Source organism: Chelonoidis abingdonii, chromosome 4 (assembly GCF_003597395.2).
Source record: "Chelonoidis abingdonii isolate Lonesome George chromosome 4, CheloAbing_2.0, whole genome shotgun sequence".
NCBI lineage: Eukaryota > Metazoa > Chordata > Testudines > Testudinidae > Chelonoidis > Chelonoidis abingdonii.
Window position 1 is genome coordinate 3,309,708 of NC_133772.1, and position 23,460 is coordinate 3,333,167.

General features: G+C 43.9%; 2 protein-coding genes across 2 annotated transcripts; one reads left to right on the forward strand and one right to left on the reverse strand.

Annotated features, from left to right (window-relative positions):
• The first annotated feature begins 10,361 nt into the window (after nt 1–10,361).
• Nucleotides 10,362–11,550, forward strand: LOC116828823 (olfactory receptor 5AP2-like). The gene is given in 2 exon segments (XM_032787296.2): nt 10,362–10,777; nt 10,780–11,550. Coding segments are annotated over 2 exon segments (945 nt in total). The 5' UTR covers nt 10,362–10,542; the 3' UTR covers nt 11,490–11,550.
• A 1,913-nt stretch (nt 11,551–13,463) lies between these two features.
• Nucleotides 13,464–21,342, reverse strand: LOC116828824 (up-regulator of cell proliferation-like). Its single transcript, XM_075064692.1, is given in 3 exon segments — nt 13,464–20,672; nt 20,675–21,008; nt 21,334–21,342. Coding segments are annotated over 3 exon segments (4,605 nt in total). The 3' UTR covers nt 13,464–16,410.
• Between the last annotated feature and the right edge of the window lie 2,118 nt (nt 21,343–23,460).

A 23,460-nucleotide genomic window follows, 5' to 3' on the forward strand; every position in this document is an offset into this window, starting at 1 on the left:
CCGAACTTGACTTTTTACTGGAGTTCTGGACCCCATCTCATGCTGCTGGCTTCCAAAATGTTCTTTCTCTCTCTAAGCACTGATCAGCAAGAATGCTCATTGCCTTTTGGCTGTGCGACCATACAGACATCTAATGCCATCTGCTCTGAAGAAATATATTCAAGTTGTATCCTGGCTAGATATTAATCAAAGAATCTTTCTGTATTACTCTCCGTGAATTTGTGATCTGAAGTGTTTCTTGCTAGGGGGGTTTTTCGATTTACGGACTGCATGAAACAGAATGGAAAATCAAAGAGAACATCAAACATGTCCAGCGAATTCAACAACATTTGAAACCATATCATTGGTGTCTACTATCTCCTGCTGCGGGGAATGTAACTGTGGTATTTTAATGATCCCTTTTCCCTCCCCACAACCACCTTGTGCCTGACCTGAGATTCAGAGCTCTGAGGAATTCTGTCCCCTCAGTTGGCAGAACAAATAACCTCTGCGTCCAGTTACCCTTACACATCCATTTGAGTTCATATAAAGAGAAGATCTCTACTCTTGCATCAGGTTTGTTACATTAACGGGCAAAGACATAGTGAGTGGTCTGATTTTCTATCTCTTATTCAGTTCTAATTACCTGAGGAATAGGCTCCAAAATCACATGTTCTGTTCACCAAGAAAAAGATTCTGTTTCTTTCTCAAAGTGCCTGATGAGCTTCTTGGACCCTCCATGGAAAAATATTGGATTCAGGTCTTTCTATTTATCGTATACTAGACTAAATAATATAACATTGCGAGTAAGAATACTAGGCGATCTCCTCTCAAACACAAAACGCGTAAAACGAGAGCCTGAACGCTAGCAAGGAAAATGCAGAGAGTTATAGGGACTCTTCGAGGATTACGAATGTTCACTGGCAATCAGTACACTTTCTATCGCTAACAGTAAGATTCAATCAGGACATTCCATGGCAAGAGGCTATCGCTGATTTTTTATCTCGCTAACCGAGTTTTGGCATTGTGCTGATACTTCGCAAATTCAAAGACTTATGGTAAAAGTGGCATGTGAAAAATTTTCCAACAAGCAGAAGAAATAATAGTTCTCACTGCTTATAAAAAATCTCAACCAAAGACAAGCTGCTTCCTCCAAGTGAACACGCATTCAGGCAACAAATGCTTCCCCATTGGACTTTCACACGAGTACCTATCTGTGAATAATCAGATGGATGATTGATGTGATATATCATACCATTTTATTTTTCTTACTGAAACAAAGTGAGTACTTGTTAGTTTTATTTTAGAAGAAATAACCAGTTTTCTCCTATGTAAAGGATTTGCTTCGAGCCTCACGCTTAAGATGGTGGCCTTTTGTAGAGTAGAGATATAGAATATTTAATGGCCAGGTTTAAAGGGGAGTTTAAGGCGAAAAATGCGATGTGCCTCACGCTCGCACTAGGAAGAGGGCGAAGATATGATAGAGAGAAGATACCATTTAATAGGCAATGTGCGCAGATACTGGCTTCCCCAGTGCAAATACTTGTCCTGGCCTCCAATATGCGATCCGGTTCTCTACCTAGGTGGATGTGGTGTTATAAACAAATTTCGAGGGTGAGCGTGACATCGGAATAATATGTACCTTTACTTGCATAGAACATATTTCTTAGCATTTTCAGTTCTCTGAAAGTACGTAGGAGAAGGAAAAGGATCACATCCTTGTGAACACACTAGGGCGTATAATCCTCATACCAGGGAGAAACAGCAAATATCTTGTTATCTCTTTGATGTCAATTTGAATTGATATTCACATTCTCATCTAGTGGTGGACATAAGTGGGAAGGCTATGATAGTGGAATTATCGAGTAGAAGTCAGCGCGTGGTATATTCTCCTGAGCTAACGGGGAGAGATGCCAATGCTATATGTATACTGCAAGCAGTCGCAAATGTGCTCATGCTGAGAAGCGTCAGAGGGCTGGACTCTCCCACAGTTCTCCCCTCACTCAAGGTAATATCTTTACAGAGCACGCTTGAGGGTGGTCATGCAAACCTTTTCAGGCTTTTAGCTTGGAAGAGTCTTCTCTATTTACACGTGTAAGAGTCTAAGATAGCCTGAATGCTTGGTCAATAGCTATTATTTTTAGTAGTTTAAACTTTCACCATTCTTGTGCGATATATATGGTTGTCTTTCTGCATGATATAATTTTTTTTCTTTCCTCTACCTACCGATTATCAAGTAGTATACATATCGCATGCAATCAGTTGTTGTTTGGGGGTATGAATTGGGAGAGTACATTACAAGTGGTATATAAATTGTTGTACAAGAAGCTTCATCTTAGAGATTGACTTAAACTGGCAGCAGGCCCTCAGGCACATTGAACTGGATACTCAGGCAGTTGCAGATAGCGCACACCAGAAAAAATCAGTACTGCAATTTAGTGTCCTCTTCACTATAATATAAAGGGACAATTTGACGTATTCAGAGTAAGGACTTGTGGATACATCGAGCTAGTTATAAGTACTGGTGATGTCGCTTATGATTAAGAGAAAGGACTCACAGTCAGTAAGAAATAATGCCAGCTGGTTTGAAGGTATTCTATGCAGCGAGTGTATAAGGATACTGCAGTGGAGTCACGGGGAGGACCACATAAGAGAGAGATGTTTACTTAGATTCATTAGTGTACTCTTTCGCTCTCTTGGGTAGGAATGAGCTTTTACCATCAAACTTTCACCTATGCTGTGAGCCGAAGGAGCCCATGTTTCTACATATACTCTCCACCTCAGAACTCCAGTTTAGTTGTTATACGCTGTGCAAGAAGACGAGACTATGCTTTGTCAATAGAGATTCTTCATCCTATAGTTCTCTCCCCACACGTCATATGTGGCGAGACCGCAGGTATAGAGATAATATCATTACGAGCTCTGTTGCTATGGATATGAGGATGGAATTTGCAACTTGGAAAAAGTCAATAGAATAACATGATAAGCTCTACAGTCTATCATGTGATATCCTACACCTAGGGAACAAATCTTTACTGATATATGGAAGCTCTCAACAAGAGCATGACACGTGTTTCCTCTGTATTTATGGAAGCTAATTCTCGGAGTTTGATACACCTGATGGGTTGTGGATTTTCTATTAATTTGTCGGATTAGAAAATGCGGCTGATACAATCAGCTGTTTGTAAAAATTATGGAAAGGTGCTAGAGTGGTATATGACGGCTTAATCTACCGCTCCAAGCACCTCGTTGCTATAGATCAGGTGGCTGAGTGACACCTGGCTTTTTAGTTTCATAATAAGAAAGTTATATTTGCATTGCCAGACTTTGCATTGTTTGTGGGTTGACCCATTTTCTACAATGCTGAACCTAAATCGCTTTCCGAGAAACAGACTTCTGAAATTCCAAAGCGCTTCACCTCCTTCTTTTAAGTAATTCTTCTTCTCTGCATTGTCTTTCCCCTTTCGGGTTTCTTAAATAGCACAGTATTAGTGTGATTCACTTAAGAATTAGATTTACTTTTACTTTACTAACAATTTTGGTATTTCTACCTGAAATGATTCTTAATTAATTTTATTAGCTATCCACATACATCACAGTAAAGAGGGAATACGGCATTTAAAGTGTTCATATATAGCATTTTATAATAAGGTAGAGTTTATGATGTTTTTAGGGATATTTCTGAACCCTGGAAATGATAAGGATAAGATAGATACATTAAAATTACATTTTGGCAGAAAATACTTTCTTTATCAGTGGGCTATTACTATAATTTTTTTCTCTTGACGTTTCTTTATGGTTTCTATTAATGGTGAAATGTGATTAGTACAAAACAGGACAATTGAAACTTGTGTGTAGTGCGTGTGTGCACGTGTTTTAAAAATTTTTCACATTGCAGGTAAAAATTGTAAAAATTGGTGGCGAAATACCCCTTACTAGGAAAGAGGGTTTCCAGATGATGTGACTTTAATGCTTCATTTCATATGGAAATTGGAATTCCTATCTTTGGTTGTTTCTTTGTCTCATGGAGACATCAAGAACTTTTGTATTAGTGACGCTTGTTTATAAACGGGGTGGGCAATCTGAAGAAATAAAAAATTAGGAACTGTAATAAAAAACAACAACAAGAAGGACAAGTTTTGTGCAAAGAGCTTTCTCAGAAAATGACTGAATATTATGTGTAATATTGTCACCATGGTTTAATTTTTATTTGTAAGACTTTAAAACAAATGATCTCAACTATTAACGTGCTCGATTTAAAAAGTCTTACCACTATTTCCAGTTTAGACCCGGTCAGAATCTGTCTCAATAACTTTACCTTTTAAAGCAGATTTCAGGTAGGAGCCATGTTAGAGATGTTTGAGTGGGGTCTGGCTGTAATTTTTGCATTGGGCTGAGTTGGCGGGGATGTTCATGCCATTTTTGTTAGAGATATGTTGTTTTACTCATCTGTTAAGGCAGTTCAACTGTCAAAAACCATCTTGGGATTTTAGATCCTGCTTCCATTTCCTGATTTCAATGCATCTAAAATCCATATTAATAGTTTGAATAAAAGAGGAAAGTGGTATTTCCCCTTTGAGGTTCATATAAAATTATAATCTTTGTAAACTTTACTAATCATTTTCCTTTAAAGGATATCTTCTATTAGAGAGTGGCAGAAGGTTCACATACAAACACTCGCATTACTGTCCTGTTTTCTTTCTATTCTCTCTTTCACTCATGCCGTGCTGGTAATATCAAATTTTCATTCTGCATGAAAGTTTTGGGAGCTTGCATGCCTCTTCTACCCCAACCGTCTGGAACCGCCCAAAGTGGCAAAATTGAAATAGGAAAAAACCCTGTTGAAACAAGAGGTTCATGAATACAGCAGATCACAAAGTTTCCAGTGGAATAGCTCTCCATCAGATATGGACTCAAAACATTGCACGGAATCATGTTGCTTGTGTCAGCACTTTGAATGGAAACCAGTCAGGTTCATGTGCACAACTGCTCATCTGAGGGGCAGCTAAAATGTCCGGTTCCCAGGCTTCCCACTCTCCAGGGTCCTCTTCCTGTGGGCTTCCCCTAGACTGCCCCTCTCCTCATATACCCCCAGGTTTCCCCCAAAGTCTCTTTCTCTCAGGACCCAGAAAAGAAATGTTGGGTGGAATAGCCCATCCACTCATCACTTTGGCCACCAATTAGGCCTAATATCTGATATACCAATTTTGGTCTATTAATTTCTGGTTCCACATCTTCTGTTTTTACCAAGCATGATTTCAACATAGTCCTTGAGTAATGGACCCTAATTTAGTCTTTTTGTCTAGTTCTTTTGTACCTGTTTATAATATTTATTATTGAAAAAAGCTTGACTTATTTAGCCAACAAGTTTTGTTATTCTAACATTATTATATAATGTTTCCTATATATTTTTACATTAGAGATCACAATTAGAGCAAATTTGCAGGCCCCGTCATCACAGCATAATGGCAGGAAAGGAATTTGGCTATGGGGGAGGTTTGGAGACCTTCCCTTGCCTGACCCCTCTGCTGTTGAAAGTAGTGTATGGTTGAGAGTTGCTTTACAGTGAAGCAGCCCTGCCTTAGTTCACCTTTGAAGCAAATAACTGTTGCTTATAATACTTGAACCTCAACCCATTGCCAGCGCAGCTAATCCCTGAAAGGCGGGTGGGGTCACCATACACACTTCCAGGAAACCGGTGAGAGGACCAGATCTCAGGTTTAAATCCAATGATTTTGGGTAACAAGTGTAAGAAGGGAGACGTGACAGCTCTTCCCCATAGGATCTAAAGAGAGAAATTAGATGGGATGGTGGTCACATGACTCTGTATGGAATTTTGAAGGGCTGACTTCCCCGGGTGCCCTTGCTGCAGCTGGATGATCTCTGTCAAGCTTATCAGCCTGTGGACAGGTTCTTTTATTGTTTGTAACATGTTTTCTGTGCAAAGCTTTCACCTTAAAAATAAATGTCTTTGCCTCGAAAAGGTTGTGTGGTAACTTAAAGCTGCTGGCAATCATGCCAATTATAACCTTTGGAGAGAAAGCCAAGGAGAGACACTGGCCTTTAAGGTAGTCTGGCTTGCTAGGAATACCACTGCATGACAGGGGGAATTGTGCAGAAGGAATACCACTCGCAGGAAGGAGACTGATGTGGATCTTGTCCCAAGAGAGGTGATGGCTGAGGAACTAGGGCGAGTGCCCTTCAGCAACCAAGGAAGAATACAAGCGCAGTTGCCTGGTGTATGACACACTTTTGTCAATAACCTTCCATCTCAGCCCACAACCCCTTATTCTTGTAACACTGGACATTCCACCACTGCTTCTACTAAAGCAGGGTTTCTCAAACAGGGTTACTGATTCTGTAGGGAAAGCTCCTGGCGGCCGGGCCAGTGTGTTTACCTGCCGGCTCTGGCTGATCGTGGCTCCCACTGGCCAGGGATCATTGCTCCAGGCCAGTGGGGGCTGCTGGAAGCAGTGGTCAGTACGTCCCTCGGCTTACTCTCTTCCAGCAACTCCCATGGCCCGAAGCAGCGATCCGTGGCCAGTGGGAACCACGATCAGCCAGACCTGTGAACGGGGCAGGTAAACAAACCAGCCTGTCCTGCCTGGGGCTTTCCCTACAGAAGCGACGACCCCTCTTTGAGAAACCCTGTACTAAAGCAAGTTAATCCTGACACACCTTGTCTTCTAGGCCCAGACTATCCGCATGTTTTAGCTCACACTTGACATGCAGCACCCTGAGCTACCCTAGTCCTGTCTGGTCTAATGACTCTACAAGTTCCCCTGAATCCTGATGTATAGCCCCTCTTGTTACTCCAGTCTCAGGCTTTTGTTCATCTCTGACATGCCCCTTAATCCTGACTCCTTGAACACCCATTCAGTTGTGCATGGAAACTTGTTGTAAAGTTCCTAACATTGGATTCTCACAGTATCAGTCTACAAACCTTGTTTTCTCAGGGAAAAAAAGCTGTGAAAAAAATATTGTGATGAACATTTCCAAGTGTATCCCTGACTGGAAGTTCTAGGGGGATTTTCAGATTTATGGACTGCATAGAAGAGAGGACGAGAACAAAGTGATGCATTACCATTTTCAAAAACATGAACTGTATAGCAGTGACTAGCTATCTCCTGGTGCCAGGAGACATAAATGGTGCCTTAATGATACCCTTTGTGCCTGACCTGAGATTCAGAGCTCTGAGGGATTCTGCCCCCAAACACTGGAAGACCAAATATATACACCCTGACTTTAATTATACTCTACATGATCTATTTGAATTCCAGCAAGAGAGATCTCTTTCTCTCAGCAAGCAATTTTAACATTGCAGGACAAAAACTGGGGTGAGTATCATAATTCTTTTTGAAGTCTATTGCCAGGAGAAAGCTACGAAATCAATTCGGTCTTCTGAGAAAGAGATTGGCTTTCTCTTCTCAAAATGTTGACTCCTTTGACACCAGAATGATTTTCTCTCACTAAATAATTTGCAGTAAAATGGGACAGACTGCCTGAAATATCCTGAGTGCTGCATGAGATTGTACAAGCATATTAGAGTAGACCCTCAGGTGGGGTTGATCAGCACAGCTTTGTGCAGCTGGCGGATCAGGTGCCAGCTCATGCCCGCTCCCCTCAGCCTCACTGAAAACTGGCAAATGCATAGCTGGATATGGTTCACCTGTGTGTTCATACTGTTAAAATAGGTGTTAGATTTATAGAGATGTGTTTAAACTTTATGAAATGCTTGCAAATTGCGGCATGCATTCATCTCACTTATCTGTGTTCCATGTTACAAGGTTACAAGTGTTTTGCTCTGTTACTATAAAAGTGCTTCTTATGAAACTGGAAACGCCTCCAGTCAGGAGGGAAGCATTACCAAGAGTGAAATACTAGTTTACCATAAGAGGTGTCATCTCCCGCCCAACAAAAGAAGGCCTATCAACGTCAGACAAACCAAGACTTTGATGATTGTTTTCTCTAAACCCAGGAAGAGGGAATGTGCACAAATTCTCATCCCATCACAGCTTGAATGCTGGTGGAAGGAAATAAATATCTCTGTCAAGGAGGAATTATCATCAGTACGCTGCTAGGAATTTGGGGAGGGCAATATTTCCAAGCTTAAGCAAGGGATTCCCAGGCTGCTTGCCTTGGGTTAGCCCTAAAGGACATATAAAGCTTGTGCATTACTGCAGCTTCTATTAATTTTTGGAACCTAAGACTGTAACTCGGTGTGTGTGTATGTCTACCTGCTTTAAGCTTGTAATAACCCTCACGTTTCTTTTTCCTAGATAATAAACCTTTAATTAGTTTATTATAGGATTGACTACAAGCCTTGTCTGTGGTTTGAGATCTGAGAAGCAACTGATCTGGGGTAAGGGACTGGAAGTAACCGGAATATTATTGTATTTTTTCTTGCAAGGGACCATCCGTCACAAAAACGGGCTTGCCTGGGTGGCAAGATACATCGCAGTGCTGGAGAGATCTGTCTGTGACTCAGTTTTAAGGCTGTTATAGTTCCTGAGGTGTTCACCCTTGATACTTGGTTGGTGAAATAGAGTTACAGAACACACAACCAATTTGGGGTTTGTGAGTAACAGTCTACCTTGAATTTGGCACTCATGGTCGTGAGCCACTCCAGACAGATTGACGAGCTCCATCAACCTCAATAGAGCTACAGTGATTGACATTGACTGATGATCTGGCCCATTGTGCTTGCATGTGCTAAGTTAGAGTGTACTCTAAGTAAAGGAAAAAGACAATAGTAAGATCAAAACACCCGGTTGGTTGCAAAGAATTAAGTTGTAAGGGATTTTTCTAACAATATGGTTAATTTCTTTGAAAGTAAAATGTTTTGTTTTAAAATTCCTTAGAAAGGGTTTTGTGCTGACGAATTATCCCTAATCAACAGCTCTGGCAAGAGAAAATCTCTCTTTAAAGACACTGCAGTACAGAACTGGCTGCACTGGCTTCCCCAACACACCATTTTCTGCCTCCATGGAAGGTCTTTCAGGTTCAGCGTGGATTCACACTCATAATACGGTGAAAGTAAATAGCTCTTATATGTTTCAGATTTACTGGCAATTTGACATGGAAGAACATGCAAATGGGGACCTATCAGGCTTCTAAGGGAAACATGCACTTGGATGTGGTTTGACCTGCGCTTCCCAATGTGTCTCGTTGTGACTGTCTAGGTGGATGTGAGGTGTATATTCAGTGTGAAACTCGTAATGTCTCTGCTTCCAAAATATCTTCTGAGAAGGACAGGACAGTCCTCCAACTTTCTCCAATCATTCTGAATAAGCAAGAGAGACTGACATCTCTACCATGTATTGGAAGATCAGCTACTGCAAAGTGAGCATGGGATGGGTAGACTGCTCCACAGATGTTTTACTTGGTGTTTAATAGGGTCCTTTCCTCTTGAGGTGGAAGCTTGCCCAAGCTCACTTGCTGCCTCCAGTTTCCAGTTTTAAGCTGATGTGAGGGGCCAGAGCAGGGGTGAGGATCCCACACATAGTTTTCATTCAGCCTCCCTTTGCTTGATTCTTCTGTTCATTCATATACCCGGAGTTAATATACACTTCCTCACTGTGAATATTATTCTTATTAATTTCAGCACGAATGGTGTTTATTTAATTTAATCAGAGACTTTATTCTAAATCCGTGGTTTGAATTGACATATGAAAATAGCATGGTTCCTAATGAATGGTTTAATTATGGAAGGATGCTTTCAGGTATCTAAAAGGGTGTCATCAGGAGGAGGGAGAAAACTTGTTCACCTTAGCCTCTAATGATAGAACAAGAAGCAATGGGCTTAAACTGCAGCAAGGGAGATTTAGGTTGGACATTAGGAAAAAGTTCCTAACTGTCAGGGTAGTTAAACACTGGAATAAATTGCCTAGGGAGGCTGTGGAATCTCCATCTCTGGAGATATTTAAGAGTAGGTTAGATAAATGTCTATCAGGGATGGTCTAAGATAGTATTTGGTCCTGCCATGAGGGCAGGGGACTGGACTCGATGACCTCTCGAGGTCCCTTCCAGTCCTAGAATCTATGAATCTATGCTAGACGTCTAATATAAGGTTGATTTTCTACCACTGCACGCTCTTCTGTACTGTAGGTCAGATTGTTGCAGCAATATCTGGCTATTTATTTCCATATCAATTAAGTTATATTTACAATTGCTAGACTTGCAATAGGTATTTCAAAAGTACTGACTTGGAGATATATCTGCAATTATCGATGAGTTCCAAGCTAGCTGACTTTTGAAATGCTGCAAATTTGTTTACATATTTTTTCTTCCCATTTACCTCTGTTTTGTTTTGTTTTGTTTTGTTTTGTTTTAAGGAAGAAAAAACTTGGGAATTCCCCAGTGACACAAAACTTTATTAAGAGAAATTAACATCACACAGTAGGCATGATATTACTTGGCTTGTCTATCTTGACTTGTTTCTGTGTATCTAGATGGCGGCACCCACCTTCCACCCCAACTTAATTCCTCTTCAATAATAAGTATCATCTTTGATTTCTTCTTTAAGTATCCCCCAGCAGCATAGACCATATCTGGAAAAAAATAATGCAGGGGAATCACACTGGGGTGACTGAGTTCATCCTCCTAGGGTTCACAGGCAGTCCACACCTACAAACCATCCTCTTTGTGGTATTTTTGGTTATCTACATTGTCACCCTGGTGGGGAATCTTGGGATGATCGCATTAATTATGGCTGAGTCCCGACTACACACCCCCATGTACTTTTTCCTTCTCAACTTGTCCCTTATAGATACTGTTTACTCCTCTGTTATTGCCCCCGGGGTCTGGTGAACTTCTTAGCAGAGTGTAAAGCTGTTTCCTTTGCTGGGTGCTCCATGCAATTTTTCTTTCTCTCTCTCTGTGCAAATGCTGAAACTTTGCTTCTGGCCGTGATGGCGTATGATCGATTCATAGCTATATGCAAACCGCTGCTGTATATGATTATCATGTCAAGGAAAGTCTGCGTCCAGCTGGTAGCCGCATCATACTTCTACGCCTTTGTCAATGTCATTGTGCACACAGGCTCATTGTTCAGCCTGTCCTTCTGTGGTCCCAACATCATCGATCACTTTTTCTGTGACATCCCCCCACTCCAGAAGCTCTCCTGCTCCAGCACTCACATGGATAGCAGAGTGCATTTCGTCTTTGCTGCTATAACTACATTGAGTACTGTCCTGATCATCCTCATCTCCTACATTTATATTATCCTCAACATCTTGAGGATTCAGTCTGTGGAAGGAAGGCGCAAAGCTTTCTCCACCTGCGCCTCCCACTTGACGTCCGTTAGCATATTGTATGGGACTCTGTTCTTTATGTATTTAAGGCCCACATCCGGCAACTCATCCGATCAGGACAAAGTGGTGTCCGTATTCTACACCCTTGTGATCCCCATGCTGAACCTCCTGATCTTCAGCCTGAGGAACAAGGAAGTGAAACACGCCCTGAGAAAAGTGATCTACGGGACAATGAATGATTCTTTAGTGGTTGGATGATGATCATAGAATCATAGGATGAGCAGTGACCTCGAGAGGCCATGTAGTCCAGTTCCCTGCAGTCAAGGCAGGACTAATAACTATTATTGACATTGAATCCTACTAACATGTTGATTTAATCATCAATAAAGCCGGGGCAGGTTCAAGTTTCTATTATCATTGATGAAGTTTGTACCATTCCCTGTTTCTTTCCTGTGTAATCGACTGGCGAGTGTGTGCTGTCACTTCCATGTCCCTTTCTGCAAAAGGATCTGAGTTGTTACAGCCCCCAGCCACGGAGATTTACCTCAAGCTGTCGAAGCTCATGCTTCTGGCTCTTCAGTTCTCCAGTTCAGTCCCTTGGGAGTCACGCCAGGAGCTGTCACATATGGCAACAAGCCAGCTAGAGGGTGGTATGCTCTGTTGTGCACTCAGCGAGGGGGTCAGCACGTCAAGCTGCTGTACGTGTTGTGTGTAGGCAACAGCAGGAGGGTTCCAGGTGTTGGGCTACTCTGTGGGCCTCATTTTCCTCTCACTTCCACCAGTACAAATCAGGTTTTGCCTTTTTTCTCATTTTTTGTTTTGTTTACCAAAATTAATGGGGTTCTGTCCAACGAGGCCTTGGTAATTCCCTGCAAGGTTTGGAATTGGTTGTCTGTGGGGACAACCAATCACACTGTAGAAGCTAAGCTTGGAGGATCTCTTAAGGAGCCAGCAGGATTGTCCTGATGAAGGTGGGTGGGGAGAAGGGCCTGGATGCAACTTTGGTCTCTGACCCAGAACGCCCTGCCTTCCTAGAGCACCTCCCTTCTGAGGAGCTCAAAGCATGTCACAGGCCTGAGGAATTTACCCTCCTGTCTGCCCTGGGCAAACAAGAGACAAAGGAGAATATGTTTCATGATAGTCGGGCCCTGCTGCCTTCACCCCCTTCCGCTTCCACTCCTCTGTCTCAGATCTCCCCTACCCTTGCAGCCTTCATGTTACCCTATAGTCTGCCCACACAATGGGGAGCAAGGGGGACAAAGGGGCAGGGAGCTCAGGGGGAGGCGTAAAGAACAGTAGGGGGGTTAGGCGAGGGCCATGGAGCGGGAGGGCACAGTTTACATGGGTAGGGAAGAGGGAATTCCAGAGGGTGGAGAGAAGCAGATTTGAGAGAAGGTTGCTGGGAAGGAAAGCGGCAGGGGGCAGGATTCAGGGAGTTGAGGGGAAGGGCCCTGTGGGATGGGGGAGACTGGTAGGGATCAGAGATGTGGGGGAGTCAAGAGGAGGTTGGGAAGGAGAGAGGAAAATGTACATGGGGAAGGAGCATCTCAGGGTCCGTGAGGGAATTTAGTGAATGGGTTTTCATGGGGGGGGGCACTTCTCAGGCCTTTCCCAGGCCCCTCACCCTGGCAGCTGCCACCCCACCCATCAGCCCCAGCTGGCCCCTCTACCCTGGGCAGCAAGCTCTCAGGATAGGACTGTTTGCTCTGCAGCCTCAGCCCTCTGTTGATTCCCTGCCCTGGGGGAGCTGCTGCCCCATCCGTGTCAGGTGGAGCAGTTCTCGGCTGACAGGACAAAGGGGGCAACCAGTGAACAAGCATCCATGGAAGGACGGGGTTGCTACCTGCTCCAGGGTGGGGGGACATTGCAGCCACTGGAGGTGGCAATAGACCAGGGAGTTTGGGTCAGTACCATTCTCTTCCCTTGTGATGCCTCCCAGGGATACCCAGGGCTGTGAGGCACTTCGCTACCACATGCCCTTCGCGTGAGAAAGCCTTGTCAGTGCGTGCCAGGGGGTCACTCCCCTCTAGGCCTCTGCAGGTCTTGCTCTCGCGGTATAGGTTAGTGATGCGCACACACCAACCCTCGAGTATCGCCCTGGAGTGTCCAGCCCCAACCCACCAGACATGAAGAATTACTAGACCCGGTGTTCTCAAACTGCATCTTACCAATTACACCACACTCCACAGCTCCATTTAATACACCACACTCACACTCACACTTGTTCACACAGAAAGCAAGTATGTTTATTTAACACGGCGATTCAAATGATAACCAGTAGAAATATTAGAAACAAATGGTTACATATAAAATAAAATCATGACATGCACACTCAAGCCTAAACTCGATTAATAGAACATTGTCCTGTCATAAGAGCAAAAGCCCCAAATCCTTCCAGTCAGGTGTGGCTCTGATCTTCTATACATGAGACAAGCAGGCAGTCCTCTTGTCTCCTCAGTGGGAAGATGCAGAGTTTGTCTCTTTATCTACAGTTATAGTCCAAAACTCCATTGTGTGCACTTGTAGGATAACTCCCGCTGCTTGTCTGTCTTTTCCTGTCCAGGACACTCTGCAAGGATTTGATTGACATTCTGCTCAGAGTGTAAATGATGCCCATTGTGAACCATACAATACTCAGAGTACATGTAGATAGACCAACAAACATCTCTTGTCTGAAAGAAACTTGGATTTTCTCACCAGTTCCAAGTCACAGACCTTAAGAACATAATTTTCAGTCTAAATACATAATCCCTCACATGTTATTGGTATGTACATTTTGCAATGATTAAGATGACCAGTGTGACACAGGCTTTCAGTAGAGGTCTGGCATGACACTCTTTGGTGAACTAGTATGTAGATACCAGGCCCAGGGGATCCCGGAAATCCTAATGCACCCCTGTGTCTCCAGCCAGTTGGCACCAAGAAGTCCCTGGGTCACCCCCCCACATCTGTGTCCCAGTAACACTCATGCTACTGACCGAGGAGACCTCCAGAGTAGAAGAGACTGGGAAAAGGGGAGCAAGGACAGGGTGGGGAGGACTGAGTCCCAACCCCCCAGGGTCTGATTTACTCTGTAGGGACAGTTCTGCACTGGTGCTGCAGGAGCCCAGGGTGAGAGCTGGGGTGTCCTCTCTGGGTTCAGGAAGGGGCTCATTCACTGCAGGGAGTCAGGGTGTCCACAAGCACTAACTGCTATCCAGAGTATTTATTAACCACCCAGGAGAATGGGGCCAAGGGACATATGGGGATTTGCCAATGACTCTGGTTTTTGGGAGAGGGCATTGTGGGGAGGCTCTAGGGAAAGATGATTACTGGGTAGTGCACTGGCAGGGGTTATTTGGTGCAGATGAGCCCGAGGGGTGGCCCCTGGGGAAAGACACAGACAAGAGAGTGACACTAAAATATCAGGGACAGAGCTAGTAATAGCCAGAGGGGATGGGAAGAGAGAGGCATGTTGCCCTGGGAACACGAGAGGGAGCCACTTCAGCCACCATCTCAGGCCAGCAGTTGCGAAAGGACATGGGTAGGGAGAGGAGAAGGGATTCTGGGCTGGGGTGACTGCAGAGAGTTTGGCCCAGAAATGCTATTACTGATTATTTTTATCTCTACATGTTTCAATCAATGTCTCTATTTTTCTTTTATTTAATCCTCTTATTTCCTCTTTAACCGTAGAAAATCTTCCTTCTGGGACTAAGGTTCAGCTGCATCCCTTGGGACTGTTCCAGCAACTCAAAAGAGACCTATTAACTGTGGTAACTATGGCCAACCCAACATTCCATAACAGGTAAAAAGTATCTTTTCCCCAGTTTTTATCCCATTTTCACATCCCATTCCTTTAACTTGCTGTCAGTCTTTGACACACTCTAAGGTTATGTCTATACTACTCATTGGATCGGTGGGCAGTGATTGATCCAGCGGGGGGTCAATTTATCACGTCTAGTCTAGACACGCTAAATCAACCCCCAAGCGCTCTCCCATTGACTCCTGTACTCCACCATTGCGAGAGATGCAGGCACAGTCAACAGGGGAGTGGCAGCAGAACAGATGGGGCAGGGATGGGGCCTCAGGGAAGGGGTGGAGTGGGGGCAGGGCCAAGGACAAGCGGGGACTCAAGCATGCATTGGGTAGAGGAGAAGTCAGCGCCTATGCTGAGATGTATAAACAAAGAAATATCAAGGAGGATTAGAGAGATATTACTTCTGTATATGCCAATGGTGAGATCATTACTGGGATATTGTGTCCAGTTCTGGTGTCCACAGTTTAAAAAAAAGTGTGTTGGAAAATTTGAGAGGTTTCAGAGAAGATCTGCAAGAGTGATTCAAGGTTTGAAAAAACCTGCTTTTTACTAAGAGATTTGGAGCTCAATGCATTTACTTAGCAAAGAGAAGATTAATCATGATCTAGAACTACTAAGGAAAAAAATAACAGCTAGTAGAGGGCTCTTGATCCTAGCAAACAAATATAGAACAAGATCCAGTGTCTAGAAATTGAAGTTAAATTTATTTTTAATTGAAAATAAAATTCAACTTTTACAGTCAGGGTAACTGATCTGGAGCAGCTTCTGAAGTGAATTGATAAATTCATCATTATTTGGGGTCTTTAAATTGCAATTGGATTTCTTTCTAAAATATCTGCTCTTCTTAGTTCAACCACAACTAACTTGGTTGATAATGAGCTGCTTCTTACCGACTATGGATGAATAATTTCCCCCACAGCAGGAATTATTGGACAGAGTTCTCTGGCCAGGTGTTATGCTGAAAGCCAGACTAGTAGATAATTATCATGGTTGCTGCTGGCCTTGAAATCTAATTAGGCAGAAACTTCTGTTGTTCCACAATTGTCCTTTCAGGGTTCATTGAACCTTCTTATGGAGTATCTCGTATTGGCCACTCTCGGAGACAGGATAGCAGACTAAATGGTTCTCTCTGCTCTGGTCAAGTGTGGCACTTCTTGTGTAATTGTACAGCAGCCAGTCTGTAATTGTATCATAACTTGTCATGTGACATGAAAAGTCAGAAACTTGTCAGTTCCACTTAGAAGCTGTGAAGTGAACATGAGGTTCTGAGACTAAAAATATTCTGTATTGTATTTTTTAAATGTGCTATTTTTTAAAATTAAAGAAAGTTTTCAAATACTTAAACATATGTACATTGCATTTCAACAGGCTCTCACCATGTTTTTATTTCATGTTAAAGGCTTCCTTTAAGCCCTCCAGTGCCCGTGTTTCAGTTATTTTCCCCCAGTTTCTTGGGAGATCTGCTGGGTTAGCATTATAACTTTTAGCTAACAGGTGATTGAACTTCTGAAAAACAAACTTCCAGTAATCAGAAGCCTCAATGCTCGGATCTGGCTGAATGCGCCAGTCTGGGTAATAGACACGATAATCTTTGTAGGGATGCTTGTTCCATTTTGTGTCTGAATTTCGGAATGACTTCTCAGAAACCACTTCAGATGAGCATATATCATAGACAAGTTTTTGTGTATCAAGATACCTGTAACTGCATAATCCCTGTGGCCGATGCACAGATGCAAAATGCTCCTTGTGGTCACTGCCTCCTGCTTCACAGGGGACTTTACAGAATGGACACTGCTTCCCACAGCCACACACTCGCTTAAAAATTTCATCCTGGGGTTTTAATGGCAGATTGGAGATTTTGGTGTGAATATCCAAACCACCAAATTGGGATAAGATTTCTTGTTCCAGATCCAGAAGAAAGGTTTGAATATTAGCACGAAACTGGCCTGGTTTTGCTGTGTTTTTAAACTGTATCCCAAGTAAATTGTCCTTGGAAATGACTAGGTCCTGCTGCAGCGCTTCACAAAAGTTGTTTAAAAATGCCAAGACCGTGGTGTTTTTTTCATTTTTAGAGCCTTCCAGAACTTCCCTCACTTTGTTTACTATTGTAGAAAGAATCTTTTTCTCCAACCCTCCCAAACGCTGAGTTTCCCTGTAATGATCCATCATACGTCTCTGAATCCAGGTTTTGATAAATTCTTCATAGTTTTTAATATATTTCACATAGTTATCAAAGTTCATCTCCTCCAGAAGCTTTTTCTGTACAGTGAACTGGAGGAAGGTCCGACTGCTATATTCAATGGACTCTGCCCTGTTGAGAATGTCATCTACTATCTCTATTCCTAGTCTTTTGTTGATATAAACCTCCAAGGCAGGTTTGAGACATTGATCACAGAAATCCCTGGCCCTTGTTTGGTTCTCATCTTTTTCCAAATACAGGTCAGTAAATGTGGAGAAATACTGAGGTTTCAGCTTCTCTAGACGACACTGAGGATCATTTTGTTTGATAAAATCTTCATGCATCTTCTGAAATCTCCAAGCTGCCTCCCCCAAAATATGACTTTTCAGGTCAACTTCAAAGCAAGCAGTAGCGCCAAGTTTTTTAACGTCCTCCTCTTGGAGCCTCTTGTTGATAATGTTCAGCAATTCTCTGCAATAGATTTCATCATAGTCCACTCTGGAATTTACCTTTTCTTCAGTGTATCTTTTACCCTCATCTATTAAGGATTTAGCAAGTTCTTCTGTGTGAACAGCTGTTTCACGTTCCCCTATGAACAACAGTTTTTTCATAGGTTTGATCCATGCTGAATCTAGATACTCCTTTTTCATTCTGAAATTCTCAATTCCATGAAACAACAAACTACCTGATTCCTGTAGCTTCTGCCTGACGGCACTCCCTCTATTTTCCAGGTCCTTTCTCAACTGAAACTCCATCTCTCGATAAATTTCACGTTTCTGTAAACTGCTGAACTTCAACTCTGACAGTGTTTCTTTCCACATGTTTTCAAATTTCAATTTCAGTTCCTCATTCTCTAGTTTATGTTTTTTGTTCCTACATTCATCCAAGACCCTGTCAACTTTCCCTTCAATTATCTGCATGTATGAGGTCTGGATGTTTTCTCTCTTGAGCTGGCCTTTTCGAATTCGAATTGCTTCCTCGCACTTGTTCTCGGAGTAGCCCTCAAGTTCATTTTTGAGGCAGGTTGCACTCCTGATAAAATCTTCTTTGTACTTTTCTATCAGGTGCAGATTCGAAACTCCACTTTCAAAATAATCTTGTAAATTATCCAAAACTTTTTGTTTCTCGTGCTGCAGTTTTTCCTGTGCCTCATTCTTCAACATGGATAAGGCACCAGCCTGTAGTTTCTCTGATGTCTGATTCTGAATGACAGTTTCCTTTTCAGATACCCAGAGATGTATCTCTTTGCGGAAATGCCATTCCCACTCAGAATACTTCATAGACAGCTGGTTATAAGCTTCAGCTACAAGGCTGTTTCTGAAACTGAAGATGAAGTTCTCGTGTTTGACAGCATTCCACAGGCTCTCCACCCATTTGACAAACTGGGGAATGTCCTTAGGGGCTCTATTATGTGACCGTTTCTTTATAAAATCAATCAGGTATTTCTTTAACTCACACACACTCTCACTGTATCCCATGTTCACTGGATCCATGGGAGGGACTCCATGCCACAGCCCAGGGATGTACCAATTGTGTTTCTCTGCATCATAATCCATAATACATGAAAAATTCACTTTTTTACATTGCTTTTCCATCCTAGCTGCAGCTTTGGTCATTTCATTCAGCTGCTCCAGGAGGTGTTTCCTGCCCCTCAGGGTTTGGTCATGTGCAGACACATCACTGATATTCTGATGCACAAATTGGCAGTTGGGTTTTTGCCCTATTTCCTCCATTCTGAGAAAGGCATGGACCACAATTTGCAGAACATCCTTCATTTCTGTGGCGTTCTCCATGGCCATGTTAATGATAGTTATGTCACTTAACCCAATCACCAGTGTGGCCAGTTCATTGTCATGTTGATAACTATCCTCCAGCCTGGCCAGTTCAGGGGCTTTCAGGCCTTCTGTGTCTATTACCAGGATGAAATCACAGCCCAGGTCCTGCTGAAAGTTCTCGGCCACTTTAATGAGCATCATGAAGGCTCCTCGTGTACATTGGCCATTGCTCACTGCCAACTGCAGGCCAAACATAGTGTTGAGGAGGGTGGATTTCCCAGTGCTCTGCACACCCAGTACCGTTAGAACCACCATTCTGGACCTTCCCCCCAGCTTGGCATGGAGCTGAGTCAGAACGTCTGTCACCCACTGCAGTGGGATGTTGGATGAATCTCCATCTAACAGTTCCATGGGAAACCCTTCCAGCATCAGGTCAGCTGCTATGCCTGGGAGATGGATGAATTGTCTTTGGTATTCTGCTTTGTCTCCTTCTTTAACCATTGAGCATTCAGCTTCATAAAACTGCCCCAGCTCACGCATGAAATGCTCAATCCCTAAGGAAGTGGTAGATATTAATTTATCCAGCATGGCTAGTGCTTGTGGGTCATCTCCTGCCATTTTACCTTTCCCTTTATATTGATCCTGTAGTTTAAAAAGATTCTCTCGAGCAATGTGATCCAGGCTAAACTTCATCCATTTCAGAAAGTAATGTTTCTCCATTGAAGGCCATTGTCCTAGTCCATTAATAAATGTAATCAATCCATCAGTAAGGTTACATTGATTCTGCTGTCTACGTAAATCCAACTGTTTCTCTCTCAGTTGACATTTATAGTCTTCGGTGGCTGTCTCCCCTTGTCTTCTCATTCTGCACAGTTCTTTTTCCACTTTAGACAATTCTTCCAAGAGATCCCCCTGCAGTCTCAGCATATCCCTCTTGTACTTTGCCACATCTTTTATTTCCACAATGATTTTTGTAGCCTGCTTGCTTGCACTCTGACATTCCTTTAGGTCCTCATCTACCTGGATTCCTAGTTCACGTGCGGTCACAGCCATGCCTTCCAAATTCGTTCTCTTGGGAGATGAACTCATTATGCTTTTTATGGCAGATTTCACTTTTTGCACAAATTCTGCATTATTTGTGGTGCTGTCTTTCACCAGTAGCTGTGGTTTGCTCAGATTCAGCACCGGAGCCAACTTATTAAGGAATCCCAATGTTTCCTTGGGATTTCCATTCTTGCAATTGAGGATGAAGTAGTATTTAGTGGCTGATCCCTGCAGAGATGATAACAGTGCGTATTGTGTCTCACTGATACTCTCAGTAACTATGAACACTGCTGAGGACACCACTGTTGAAAAGCTAAATTGTAGCCAGTGGGACTCAGTGTCTCCCCGCAGATTTGTAACTGCAACGGGCTCTGCGAAAAGATCCAAATTCTCCCTCCCTCCAGGGAAATACCAGGAAATCTCGACCAGCCCATCTGCAATTTCCCGAGGGACATTCCCAGACTCCATGTCCCGATAGATGAAGAAATCGTGGTGCTGCTGGGAGGGGCTGAGAACGTCATTGAGGAGTTTGGACTTGGAGAAGCTGCAGCTCCCCAACCGCACAAAGGAAATGGTTGGCATCGATGTGAGCACCAGGCTCTCCTCTCTGAACCCTCTGCTCTCTGCCAGGGAGTGCGGCCTCCACTCCTCACAATGTCCTCATGGCCCAGCAAGGGTAGGTGCTTTGGAGTGTGATTGATGGCAGGCAGCAGCAGAGGGAGGGCAAACTGGCACATGGACATTTTGGACAGGATCTCCTGCTGCAGAAAACTGTCTGAGCAAAGCAGAATGGCATAGAGAACATCGAGGGGATGTAGAGATTCTCTGATGTCAGTGTCATTAAAACTAAAAACATCTCCACCTGCAATCTGTGCCTCCTCGCTGCCGCCTTCATCATCACATGCTCTGTGTCCAAGGCTTGTGTTTCTGGCTGTCCCATTCAGAGCTATGAGTTTCCTCAGGAAATGCCACGGTAAAATCCCCTAACATTTGAGGAGTCCAGTTTTCTGTACTTTCTGAGCCAATTTCCAGGACATCTTGCAGCCTGAGCTTTGTGCTTTGGTATTCCTGCAGGTTTAGCTTAGAAAGTAGTCCTTGAAAAGCTTTATTTTTTCTCTGTAGAAAAAAAAATAAAAATAGGATTCTCATGGCTTTCTGAAAGTTAGGTATTCCCAGAGAGAACACCTTTTAGAGATGGAGTTAATGATGTAAAATCTTCATAATGTAAAAGAAAAATCCCATTTGTGGCTAGTAATTAGAGGCTAATGGAGTTAAAGCTAATCCCCCTCTTCTATTTCTTTAACTAACCTTTACCATAGGGGTTCTCAACCATTTTCTTTCTGAGGCCCCCGTCAACATGCTATTAAAACACTATGGTCTGCCTGTGCCACAATAACTGATTTTCTGTGTATAAAAGCTGGGGCGGCATTAGGGGGTAGCAAGCAGGGCAGTTGCCTGGGGCCCCACGCCACAGGGACCGCCATGAAGTTACATTGCTTAGGCTCCAGCTTCAGCCCTGGGTGACAGGGCTCAGGGCTCCGGGCTTCAGCCCCATGCGGTGGGGTTTCAGCTTTCTGCCCTGGACCCCAGCGAGTCTAGTGCTGGTCCTGCTTGGAGGCCCCCCTGAAACCTGCTCAAGGCCCCCTAGGGGGCCCTGGATCCCTGGTTAGAACGACTGCTTTACAGCATATACTTTTCTTTTCTCCCTTTTGTCCAGCAGGCATATGAGGGAACAGTGGGGAAGGGAAGGAAGGAGAGTCTGGCAGTGCTCCCACCTTCTTTATAGCAGCAGTCTATGGAGGGAGTTGCTGGTGGGGCTGGTTGCCCTCAGCCCTTACGGGTATGTGTAGACTGGAGCTGGAGGTGTAATCTCAAGCTTGAGTAGACATAGGCACACTAGCTTTGTTCAATCTGGTGTGATAAAAATACAAGTGTAGCCACGGTGGCGTGGTTTGTGGGATGCCTGAGTACAATCCCATCTGAGATCCTAGGCAGCTAGCCCACACCACTGCAGCTAGCGTCTACCTTTAGTGTGCTCGCTTGATCAAAGCTAGCATGGGTATGTCTGCCCAAGCTGGACATCACACTTTGAGCTCCAGTGTAGTATAGCGTGTTGCTGAGGTCAGAACGTGCAGACAGGCTGCCTTTTCAGTCCTCTTGGCACAGAATCAGACTAATCCTAGAATGTGAATGCAAAGCTCCATCCCCACCTCAGGAGCAGCATGCGGGGCCCAGATTGGAGGAAGACGAGGTAGAGTGAAGGAGGAACTGTCTAAGGTGTCACTTTCCTGGTAGGGACCCGTGACAGGAAGCAGTAGTCGGCCCATGGCTCAGTGAAGCGAGTGAGCAGTGAAGAGAGTGGTAGGGAGGCCTGTGACAGGGAGATGGGGAGCAGGGCACTGGGATTTCTCAGCTCTTTATTTTTCCCAGGTGGGAGTAGGGCGTGAGGAAGCAGAGTGGTAACTGTCTGCTCATTTTCACTCGGAGCAGAGGAACCATGATAGGAGTTGCAGCATTAGGAACATAACATAAGAACATAAGAACGGCCATACTGGGTCAGACTAAAGGTCCATCTAGCCCAGTATCCTGTTTTCCAACAGTGGCCAATGCCAGGTGCCCCAGAGGGAGTGAACAGAACAGGTAATGCTCAAGTGATCTCTCCTGCCATCCATCTTCCATCCTCGTGACAAAACAGAGGCTAGGGGACACCATTCCTTATTCATCCTGGCTAATAGCCATTAGTTGGACTTAATGGTATATCTCTGATGAGCACTCCAACTACAGACAGTGGGGGCTAAATCCAACAAAAAGGACGTAGGCATTGTAACACTCAGCATTGCAACACAGAATTTGTAGTGCCCTGCCGCCCAACTGGACTTCTTCTCAGCCCTGAGCTAGGTTCCCAGGCTCCCTTATTAATGCATGGGGAGAGCAGACACCTAGGAATGGAATTCCCAGAAGGCAGCATGCTGAGCAGGAGCCAAAATGAAATGCCAATGAAAAGGTGGGGCCTAAAGCCCAGGCCCCGCAAAGGTAATTAGATACTTAAACTTCTGGGCCAGAGAGAGATGCCTATATCTGCTCAGCTGTAAACCTCTCTCCTAGAGTTAGGCCCCTAAATTACTTCTCTCGTCCACTCACACCTTCTTCTTACCTACGCTACATTGATGACATCTTCATCATCTGGACCATGGGAGGGACTCTAGAAAAAATTCCAGCACGATTTCAACAACTCCACCACACCATCAACCTCAGCCTGGACCAATCTACACGGAGGTTCCACTTTCTAGACACCACGGTGCAAAAAGTGATGGTCACATCTAACACCACTCTATATCGAAACCTACCGACCACTATGCCTACCTTCATGCCTCCAGCTTCCATCCCGGGCACATCGCACGATCCATTGCCTACAGCCAAGCACTGAGGTACAAC